The sequence below is a fragment of the Bos indicus genome, chromosome 11 (assembly GCF_029378745.1).
Source record: "Bos indicus isolate NIAB-ARS_2022 breed Sahiwal x Tharparkar chromosome 11, NIAB-ARS_B.indTharparkar_mat_pri_1.0, whole genome shotgun sequence".
In the NCBI taxonomy this organism is placed as follows: domain Eukaryota; kingdom Metazoa; phylum Chordata; class Mammalia; order Artiodactyla; family Bovidae; genus Bos; species Bos indicus.
In genome coordinates, this window is record NC_091770.1 from 92,256,722 (window position 1) to 92,268,343 (window position 11,622).

The following is an 11,622-nucleotide window of genomic DNA, read 5'->3' on the forward strand; positions in this document are numbered from 1 at the left end:
CAGACTTTATTTTTTTGGGCTCCAAAATCACTGCAGATTGTGACTGCAGCCATGAAATTAAAAGACGCTTACTCCTTGGAAGGAAAATTATGACCAACCTAGATAGCATATTAAAAAGCAGAGACATTACTTTGCCAACAAAGGTCCATCTAGTCAAGGCTGTGGTTTTTCCAGTAGTCATGTATGGATGTGAGAATTGGACTATGAAGAAAGCTGAGCACCGAAGAATTGATGCATTTGAACTGTGATGTTGGAGAAGACTCTTGAGAGTCCCTTGGACTGCAAGGAGATCCAACCAGTCCATTCTAAAGGAGATCATTCCTGGGTGTTCTTTGGAAGGGCTGATGCTAAAGCTGAAACTCCATTACTTTGGCCAACTCATGCAAAGAGTTGACTCATTGGAAAAGATTCTGGTGCTGGGAGGGATTGGGGGCAGGAGGAGAAGGGGACGACAGAGGATGAGATGGCTGGATGGCATCACCGACTCGTTGGACATGAGTTTGAGTGATCTCCAGGAGTTGGTGATGGATAGGGAGGCCTGGCGTGCTGCGATTCATGGGGTTGCAAAGAGTTGGACACAACTGAGCAAGTGAACTGAACTGAACTGATTCATGGGTACTAGGATCAGGACATGGGCTCTTTGGGGGCCCTCCAGTACCCTCTGAGGACTACCTTTCCTCCTTCTCCCAAACATGGATGGCCAAAGCTGGAACTGGAAAAAGCATGTGGGAGACCTACCAATATATCAATACAGTATTTTGGCAAACTCATTGTTCATTTGGCTAACTGTTAATAGCAGATAAGAACAGTACAGATGTGCTTCATTCACACACATACACACACGCACTCACACGGTGGCATCTACTGGACTGCTGTATCTGGAAGATTCTAACAATCTGAGAGGTCCATGATCTGCTGCCATGATGACCTTACCTTTGCCTCTTCCTGCAGTTTATCCAGCCACTCCTGCAGTGGGAGAAGATTGGGGCTGGGGACACCAGTTCATTGGCAGCTCTAGGCTTCAGTTTAGTTCAGTTCAGTTGCTCAGTTATGTCCATCAAGTTGGTGATGCCATCCAACCATCTCACCCTCTGTCATCCCCTTCTCCTCCTGCCTTCAATCTTTCTCAGCATCAGGGTCTTTTCCAGTGAGTCAGTTCTTCGCATCAGGTGGCCAAAGTATTGGAGTTTCAGCTTGAGCATCAGTCCTTCCAATGAATATTCAGGACTGATTTCCTTTAGGAGTGACTGGTTGGATCTCCTTGCAGTCCAAGGGACTCTCAAGCGTCTTCTCCAGCACCACAGTTCAAAAGCATCAATTCTTCGGCGCTCAGCTTTCTTTATAGTCCAAGTCTCACGTCCATACACGACCACTGGAAAAACCATAGCTTTGATTAGACAGACCTTTGTTGGCAAAGTTACGTCTCTGCTTTTTAATATACTGTCTAGGTTGGTCATAGCTTTTCTTTCAGGGAGCAAGCATCTTTTAATTTCATGGCTTGGGGAACTTCATTTCCTCACCCACGAGTTTTTTTCTAAATCTATTTTTTGGACTTTCCTGATCCACTTTCTCTACCTGGTCATTTGGGCTACTATTGATTTAGATGTCATTTGTCTTATTTTCTGATTTTTTTTTCTTACTTCTTTTCCTTTTTTCTCTTCAGATGTGTTCAGAGGGTATAGTTTGTAGTGAATCATTATACTATCTTTTTCAATTTTAATTTAATATTAAGTTTTGGAAGGCTGAATAATTCTTCATTTGGTAAATGATATTGCTGTAGCCCATCTTATTCTCCAAAGAAAATCGCTGACCAAGTTTTATGATATTGTTTACGACATTTTTCTATGTAAGTTCACACGCATACAAACAGTAAAACAGCATATTAGTTTCATCACGTAGATGGCAAATGTATTTCAGTCTAAAGAGTCCATGGTAAACCTTTGCAGTGGTGTTTACATTCCGTGCCTCTCGCCTCCAGATTGCTGACCACTCTCTCTACTCAGGTGACACTGGATATGAACACATTTCAGTAGTTAGTTTCTCGGATGGAAAATCTCAATTGTTTAGACAGATGTGATTCCATGTATTTCAAGTAGGCTATTTATTAACTTTTTATTTTGAAAATTTTTCCGACATATAGGCAGTTGCAGAACTGGAACAGAGAGGCACACTTTTACCCGGTTCCCCCTGATAGTTACATCTCTTGTAAATGACACATGCCCTCCAGCCGAAGACCCGCCAGGAACACACCTCCGGCCGCACAAGGTTTATTATTTATTGGGCTTATTATTTATTGCAGTGACAGAGCACACATGCTGTGGGGAACCACAAGGCCTCTCAATCTGATTGTGGTAGAGAGAAACCACTCTAAGATTTGGGCTTTCATTGGGTGAGTTGGGGGGCGTCTAAAGGAAGTGGGGTTCACTCTCGACTGGCTGCTCTCAGAAAGAAGGGGCAAATCTGATCTTATCTTCTCAGATCTTATCTCCAAGGAGAGGAAGCAGCACTGAGATAAATCTGTCCTGGGTAAAGAAGCAGCAGACTCTCGTTTTCACCAGGGTGGAGGGATGTTTAGCGTTTTGGGTGGCACGGTGACCAGGCTTTTGACAGTTGCTTAGACAACATGATCAAGTGGTCTCGTTTTGCCTCATTTTATCATGGTAGGCTTGTCTGAGGTTGGTATCCTGTGAGGTTGTTTATATTTGGAAGGAGAGTAACGTGACAGAGCTGTGAATGCCAGGTCAGCTTCTGAATGTCAGTGCCCACTTCGCTTCTTTCTCTTTCATCTTTTGTGTGCAGTGGTGCTGTGCGTGCGTCTAACTCTGTACCATTTTAGCATATGCTGATTTGTGCAGTCACCTTTGCAGTCAAGACACAAGTTAGAGCCACCTACCTGCCCCCTAGCATCCCTCACCCCTGGAGGGGTAAGGGATGGGAGGGATGGACAACCACCATCTGTTTTGCATCTGTGTGACTTTACCGCTCTGAGAATGCCATATATATAAGATCCTGCATCATGTGACCTTTTAAAAAAATTATTTTTTAAATTGAAGGATTACAGAATTTTGTTGTTTTCTGTCAAACCTCAACATGAATCACCCATAGGTATACATATATCCCAGATCATGTGACCTTTGGAAGCTGGCTTTTTCGGCCGTTTTCAGCAAGCGCGATGCCTTGGAGATCCATCCAAGTTGTTGTGCATTTCAGTAGTGCTGAGTAGTACTTTCTTTGCTGAGTAATATTCTGTGTCATGTGTATGAGTTTCCCATTGCAGCCATAACAGGTTAAAACTTGTTATAACAGCTTAAACAACACAGATTTGTCATCTCACAGTTCTGTAGGTCAGAAGTCTGGCATGAGCCTCGAAGGACTAAAATCAGGTATTAGCAGGCTGTGTTGCTTTCTGAAGGCTCCATTCCATTGCCCATTCCTTGTTGGCGGAAGTCAGTTTCCTGTGGTTGTAGGACTGGGGTTCCTGTTTTCTTGCCGGCTGTCAGCCAAGAGATGTTCCCAGTTTCTACACAGAGGTTCCCATGTTTCTTGGCTCATGACTCACTTCTTCCATTATTCCTCTTGGGTTTCGGATCATTCCTGTCTCTTATTTCATCATCGAATCCCTCAGACCCATCCTTCTGCTTTCCTCTTCCGTATTTAAGATTATCCCTGTGTGGATAATCCAGTATGCATGCCCATCTCCAAGTCCTTAACCTTAATCACATATGCAGAGTTCCTTTTGCGATATCAAGTAACGTATTCACAGGGGACTTTGGGGGGAACATGATTCTGCTTCACACATAGTGGATGTACCGCAGTTTAACCATTCACCTATTGAAACATGTTTTATTTCCAATTTTAGGCTATAAAGCTGTTGTGAACATTCTTGTAGAAAAAAAAAGCATGAATGGATTGTACTCTGTTTGCTGTTGCAATTTACTCTTTTCACTCAACCTCATGTTTCTGAGCATGATTCATGCTGATCTTACAGAGCTGGGTCCCTTGTAGGGGTTCATTGTGTTCCACGTGGACATTGTCCCTTGGAGTCCTATCCCTCTTCCACTGAATGACTGCAGTCATCCACTGGGGCACCCACTCCCCTGTTGGTGGACATTTAGGTTGCTTCCCACATTCTGCTACTACAAACAGTGCTGTAGTAGACATCTCTGTGCAGATCTCCTTGTGCAAGGCTGAAGCATTTTTCTAGACCGTATATGTAGGAGTGGAATTTCTGGTCCCAGAGTATATATGTATGTGTCAGTTTCAACCAGCTCTTTTCTAATTGTTCTCAAATTCTTTTCCTTCTACCAGCAGGGATGAAAGCATTCCTTACAACCCTGTCGACATTTGGGGTCATCGTTCTTGTTCCTTTTTTGCGTCTCCGAAAGCTGTGAAATGGCATCTGGGTGTGTTAATTTGCATTTTCCCGATCACTGTTGAGGTCCAGCACACACACACACCCCCACCTCACACCTCCTCTTTTTAACATGCTGACTTCTTTTCTCTCACTGCAGGTGTTAGAGGTTGCTGCCTCAACCTGTTTTTAAACATTAAGGTCTGGGCAACCCAACAACTGAAATTTGGTGTCTTGTCTGAAATTACAGGATGTTCCTCAGGCCTCCGTGTCTCCATGGGAACAAGTAACAGTCATCCTTCATGATTAGGAGGTATCCATGGCAACCAAGCCAGCAGCATTTGAATGAAACCAATTTTATTTATTTATTTATTTTTTTGCAAACACATGAAGGTTAAAATGTGTTTCTCCAACTGTGGCTTCCAAGAGTAGGGAGGCAGCCTGGTCTGCCTGGTGAAATAGACTCTTTTGACCTCCTAGTGGAAAAGGGATGCAGGATCAGCTGGTCTTGTGACCTAATTTTGTAGACCGGGAGTCCGAGAGGTCATGTGGAGGTCATACAGTGAGTCTGAGCCAAGGGGAAAAGCTTGAATCAGTTCTCTGAGGTTTGGAGAGGGGCAGTGTGGAACTAGGCAGTAGATCAGTTCTCCCTTCCTGGGGTCTGTCCCTGAGGATGTTAGCAAACTTACCCAATGTCTCCAACGTCCTGCTTGTACCAGCTATGTTATTTAGAGGTGGAGGGGCATGAGCCCAAGCCTCCTAGTGTCTGCTTCCTTAAATTAGAAAGGACTTGCTACTCAGTCAAAGGCCAAAGTCAGCTGTGATTTTAGAGGCAGAGTTAGAACTCAGAGGTCTGCTTTCTGCCTTCTTTGTTGGTGTAAAATAAAGAGCAGATTTTTTTTTCTTTTCCTTTCTTTCTTTCTTTTTTTTGGGGGTGGTGGTGGTAGGGAATAGAGGGACTCACTGCTCTAACTCCCTGGCCCACTGGTTTGATGATAAGTCATGAATTCGGGGATGGAAAGGGGCTAGCCTAGAGTCACACAGCAGAGTCAAGGTTAAATCCAGTCTCCTAGTCCTGGCCCCATGTTCCAGGCATCCTCAGCCTTTTCTGAGCCCCTAAGTGTAGGTTTGGGAGGGACAGTTTCAGCATATACTCTTGCTTCTTACCTGCAGAAACTTTAGAGGAAGTCATTTTTGCCTCTCAGAACCCCAGTTTATTCATCTGGAAAATGAAGCTTCCCAAAGCTAAGTTGTTATGTGGGGATTATATTTGAATGGGTCTCAGTGGGGGCAGTATTGCCCATACTGCTGCTGCTACTGCTAAGTCACTTCAGTCGTGTCCGACTCTGTGCGACCCCATAGACGTCAGCCCACCAGGCTCCCCCGTCCCTGGGATTCTCCAGGCAAGAACACTAGAGTGGGTTGCCATTTCCTTCTCCAGAGTATGGAAGTGAAAAGTGAAAGTGAAGTCACTCAGTCGTGTCCAACTCTTAGCGACCCCATGGACTGCAGCCTACCAGGCTCCTCCGTCCATGGGATTTTCCAGGCAAGAGTACTGGAGTGGGTTGCCATTGCCTTCTCCAAGTATTGTCCATAAGTGAACAAAAAAATGGATTCTTGGAAGGGGATGTGAAAAAATCTCACTCTTTTTCTGTATAAAGTCTAATATACATGTAGGCATTATATGTATATAAAAAAGAAGCAAGAGAATTCCAAAAAAACATCTGCCTCATAGACTGCGCTAAATCCTTTGACTGTGTGCATCACAACAAACTGTGGAAAATTCTTAAAGAGATGGAAATACCAGACCACCTGACCTGCCTCCTGAGAAACCTGTTTGCAAGTCATGAAGCAACAGTTAGAACCGGACGTGGAACAACAGACTGTGCAGAGGACATCATGCGAAATGCCGGGCTGGATGAAGCATCAAGATAGCTGGGAGAAAATATCAATAACCTCAGATATGCAGATGACACCACCCTTGTGGCTGAAAACAAATAACTAAAGAGCCCTTGATGAAAGTGAAAGAAGAAAGTAAAAAAGTTGGCTTAAAACTCATTGTTCAAAAACTAAGATCATGGCACCTGATCCCATCACTTCATGGCAAATAGATGGGGAGACAATGGAAACAGTGACAGACTCTATTTTCCTGAGCTCCAAAATCACTGCAGAGGTGACTGTAGCCATGAAATTAAAAGACACTTAATCCTTGGAAGAAAAGCTATGACAAACCTAGATAGCATATTAGAAAGCAGAGACATTTTTTGGTCAACAAAGGTCCATCTAGTCAAAGCTATAGTTTTTCCAGTAGTCATGTGTGGATGTGAGAGTTGGACCATAAAGAAGGCTGAGTACTGATGAATTGAAGCTTTTCAACTGTGGTATTGGAAAAAACTCTTGAGAGTTCCTTGGACTGCAAGGGGATCCAACCAGTCCATCCTAAAGGAAATCAGTCCTGAATATTCATTGGAAGGACTGATGCTCAAGCTGAAGCCCCACTCCTTTGGCCCCCTGATGTGAAGAGCTGACTCATTGGAAAAGGAAGGCCCTGATGCTGGGAAAGATTGAAGGCAGGAGGAGAATGGGATGACAGAGGATGAGATGGTTGGATGGCATCACCCTCTCAATGGACGTGAGTTTGAACAAGCTTTGGGAGATGGTGAAAAACAGGGACGCCTGGCATGCTGCAGTCCATGGAGTCACAGAGAGTCAGACATGACTGAGAGACTGAACAACAATACATGTAGGACAAAAAGATACTTTTACTGTATATCTATGGTGTTAGAATTCTGTTGAGGGAGAAACTCGGAAGTTAAAAAGACTCCTTAGAGGGAGTCTTAATGAATAAAAGGTAAAGAAACACTGGTCTGTGCCCCTACAATCCATGTGGTTATTTTTACTAACTTTGTGTTTGGGGCTTGTGTTGGCTGCTGGCTCAGAGTGGGGTGCCGTTTGGAGTGTCAGGTCAGGAGAGAGCGTGGCCTGACCCAGACACTGCCCCTATGGTTCAATGTGATCTTTGGGCACATCATAGTTTCCCATCTGTGTGTAAAGGCGTCCCACCAGGTCCATGGGTGGGGCCTGCTTCTCAGGCAGCTGAGATCCCGCCTGGTGGATCCATGGGTGTCCAGCAGGAAGCAGATGGTGCTTATACTAGGATGATTTGAGGTGTGGGTGGGTGTGGGGAACCATGGAGAGGAATGCAGGACCCCAGAGCTAGTAGCAGCTGGGGCTGGAAGGAGGGGAGGAGAGCGTGGTTACTGAGAGGTGAGAACCCAGGAGACCGGGTCATCCTGATGGTAGTCTGGACCTTCGGTGGTGGGAGGTAGCCAGTCCAGGTGATCCCCCTCCCTCCCCTGATCTTCCACCAGGGCTCCCCACTGGCCAATCCCCATGGTAGCCAGGGGCTTCCCTGCTGGTTCAGCAGGCAAATAATCTGCCTGCAACGCAGGAAATGAAGGAGACTTGAGTTCAATCCCTGGGTCAGGAAGATCCCCTGGAGGAAGGCATAGCAACCCACTCCAGTATTCTTGCCTGGAGAATTCCATGGACAGAGAAGCCTGAAGAATTCCATGGACAGAGGAGCCTGGAGAATTCCATGGACAGAGGAGCCTGGAGAATTCCATGGACAGAGGAGCCTGGAGGGCTATAGTCCATGAGGTTGCAAAGAGTCAGACACGACTGAAGTGACCGAGCATGCACACGTGCGTGGAAGCCAGAGGGCCCAGACTTGGGTTGGTGTGGTCTGCATGGGTCGGGGATCTGCATGGGTCAGCCCCCTGGAGCAGAAGGTGGGGTGAAAGATGCAGAATGGAACTGGGGCCAAGCAGAAGCTGCCCAGAAAGGTACCCATGTTCCTTGTCCTCTGGAGTGCAGGAGAGGGCGTGGACGCCTGCCCTGTCCTGCCCTGCAGCCATCTCTCCATGCTGGGTTTCTACCTTCTGATGCAGATGGGGTACAGCCTGGGCTTTGTTTGCTTAGCTTTGGGTTTATTGGAGCAAAAATCAATTTGAATTGTGCAGTGCCAAACTGGAAGTGGTTAGAAATGCTCCCAAAGCATCTGAATTGAAGTTTATGGCTACTTTGGGAGCACCCATGAGAGTATTTGCTGTCTGTTTACTGTGTTAGGAGCTAGTGGGTAAGTTCCCTTCCTCTGGTCTCAGCTTCTTCCTCTGTAAAATGGGTGGTTGGACCAAGCAACCTCTGGGCACCTCCTAGCTCAGACCCAGCAGGCAAGGGTGGTGTTCTGCAGAGGTTGTGGGGATATCAGGCTTGATCTTGGAGGAGAGGCAGCCTCGCCAGGTTCTTTGAGTCCCGCCAGTGCCTTCTGAGGGCTCACCTGCCTGGGAAGGAGCAGTGAAGCCATGGTCAGGCGTATGTGTGTGTGTGTCAGGGAGAGAGGACACATCCCCAAAGGCTTCTGAAGGCCGAGGGCAGTGCCTCACATGTGGATTGGACACCGTGGTTAGTCTGGGAGGACCCCCGGGCAGAGGTGATGGGAGGCACTAGGGATGCGGGGAGAGATGAAGGCAGACAGTGCGGGGGCACAGCAAGAGATTTCTTGGGGAAATCTATGGAGAGAGAGGGTCTTTCCTAGATTGTGATTAGCATAAATGGGGTAGGGGCGGAGATGAGTGAGGAAGGGAGGTTCTAAGTAGGACGCACCATGAGGGAAGCGGAGAGGCCCTAAATCATGGCAGCCAATGGGCCGGAGTGGAAGCCTCTCTAGCAGAGGGGGCCCCAGGCCTGCCTGTTGGGCAGCGGGGCCTGAACCCCTCCCCGTGGGTGGCCCACTTCCTCCATTTCCAAAATGGCTTGCCAGGCTTGCCCACCGGCCAGGGCTCAGCACACCGCCCTACTGTGTGTGGCTCAGCTCTGTCCTTCCACACCTCTGAGGGCTCCTGTCCAAGCCGGCTGCACGAGAGACTGGGCTGGAAGGTGTAGCACGGCCCCTGGCAGCCCGATCTGCCTTGTGGAAAAGCCTGCCCCTCGTCTGTCCTGTGTGTGTGCACGTCCACACGAGCACGTGTACTGGGAACGGGCCTGAGCGGGTACGCGTTGCAGTGTCTACGTGGATGCGAACGTGTATGTGTGTGTTTACTGGGTGTGCGCCTCTGCACCCGGTGTGTTCCCAGGGACCAGGGAAATCTCCGCCCTGTCCTTTTTCTTCTCAGTCAACAGGCCTTTCCCAGGCACTCCCCACGCACCAGACTCCAGGCAGGGTGCTGGGGGTGTGGGGATGCAGCCAGCTTAGGCGTGGGCATCAGAAGTTCCACCAGCAAGCAGAGGACACACACACACACACACGAGTTCCACTAGCAAGCAGAAGACACGCGTACACACACACACACACACACACACACACGAGTTTCACCAGCAAGCAGAAGACACGCGTACACACACACACACACGAGTTTCACCAACAAGCAGAGGAGACACACACACAGGAATTCCACCAGCAAGCAGAGGAAACACACACACATACACAAAGGAGTTTCACCAGCAAGCAGAGGACACACACACACATACACGCTGTGTGCAAAGTGACAGCAATGATAGGCTGCCCCAGCCTGGCTGTTGCTATAGGAGCCATAAGGGCTCCTATAAGAGCTAGGGGCGGAGGAGGTTATCGGGTTTCCTCCAGGGCTCACTGAACAGGACAGGCTGGGAGGAACAGGAAGGGGGCTTCTGTGGGGGCCACAGCTGGAACAGTGGAACAGAGATGGCCAGTGCCAAGCACGGCTGGGGAACTGGGGCGGGTGAAGTGGCCAGGTGGACTGACCTGGTTGTTGAAACAAGCATGCTGAGGCTGAGGCTCCAAGTGTTGAATGAGCTGTCACCGTTTAAAAATCAGAATATTTCATATTAAAGTAAAAAACCAGATTCCCACATCCTCTTGAATCTTGGGAAGCTTTGGCTGCACTGAGCCCCCCCGTTGCTATGTCAAAATCACCAGCTGGAGCTGAGCAGCTGGCCGCTACCCTTGACCTTGCTGCCTGCCTGGCCCTCGCACTCCTCTCAAGTTTTAAAGCCTCAAGAAGAGAAGGTCCCTATTGGAAGCCAGAGATCAGAGTCTCGTGTTTGAAGGAACTACTTGTATACCTCCAGCAACAGGGAGCTCATTATCACATATCACAAGATGTGTGTCTTGAAGTGGGAGTTTTAGGAGATCTTTTCTTTTTTTTAAATCATAGTACATACATAGGAAAGATATACATGGCATTTGCCATTTTAGTCATTTTTCAGTGTACAGCTCAGTGGTTTTAAGTATGTTTTCAACATCATGCCACCATCACCATAGTCCATTTCTAAATGTTCCCCATTACTCCAAAGAGAAACTGTGCCATGAAGCAACAAATCCCCGTGCCCCCTCACCCCCAGCCCCTGGAAACCTCTAATCTACTTTCCTTCTCTAAGAATGTGCCTATTTGGGGTATTTTATACAAGTGGAATTTCACAATATTTGTCCCTCTGTGTCTGGTTTGTGTCAGTCAGCTTGTTTTCAAGGTTCATCTAGGTTGCAACATGGATCGGAAGTTTCGCACTTTTAGTAGTGGAATTAACTTCCATCCACACTGTGTTTATCCTTTCATCTGTTGCGGGCCCCTTGGGTTTCTACCTTTTTGGCTATTGTGAATAATGCTGCTCTGCACATTTGCATACAGTGTTTGTCTATGTTCCTGTTTTCAGTTCTTTGGGGTATATACCGAGGAGTGAAATTGCTGGATCATGTAGTCATTCTGTCTTTAACCTGTTGGGGAACCGCTAAACTGTTTTCCACAATGGCTGGACCATTTTATGGGGACCAGGGGTGTGTTGTCCCAGCCTGGTCGGGAATGACAGGAGGGCCTGACTTGTTCAGTCGCTGAGTCCTGTCCGACGCTTTGCAACCCCATGGACTGTAGACCGCTGGGCTCCTCCGTCCTCCACCATCTCCCACAGTTTGCTTAAATTCATGTCCATTGAGTGGGTGATGCGACCAACTGGGTGGCCTCCGTTGTCCGTGCTTAACCACCCCTCTCTCTCTCTCTCTCTCTCTCTGTTGGCAGAGTCGCCCCAAGAAAGGCCGGGCTCCCGGCGCAGCCTGCCTGGCAGCCTCTCGGAGAAGAGCCCCAGCATGGAGCCCTCGGCCACCACGCCGTTCCGGGTCACGGTAACTATCCCTGCGTCACCATCGCCACCTGGCCCGGGGGCTGCTCTGCGACCCCGCGGCCCCCCTTCCTGGAGCCTCACGGACCTGGGAGAGCATCCAGCCTCCCTTGCTCTAGGTA

The 11,622-nt window shown here is 47.9% G+C and overlaps 1 protein-coding gene across 10 annotated transcripts in view; it reads left to right on the forward strand.

The window, feature by feature from the left end:
• DAB2IP (DAB2 interacting protein) overlaps window positions 1-11,622 on the forward strand; it is a 212,022-nt gene that overhangs the window by 90,916 nt on the left and 109,484 nt on the right. For 8 of the 10 annotated variants that reach the window (XM_070799191.1, XM_070799188.1, XM_070799194.1 and 5 more), the window contains one exon: window positions 11,401-11,504. In XM_070799191.1, the coding sequence (XP_070655292.1) occupies window positions 11,401-11,504 (104 nt within the window). Of the gene's footprint in view, window positions 1-11,400; window positions 11,620-11,622 lie in introns of those variants that run through there. The other 2 variants (XM_019970743.2, XM_070799195.1) reach the window with 2 other exon arrangements.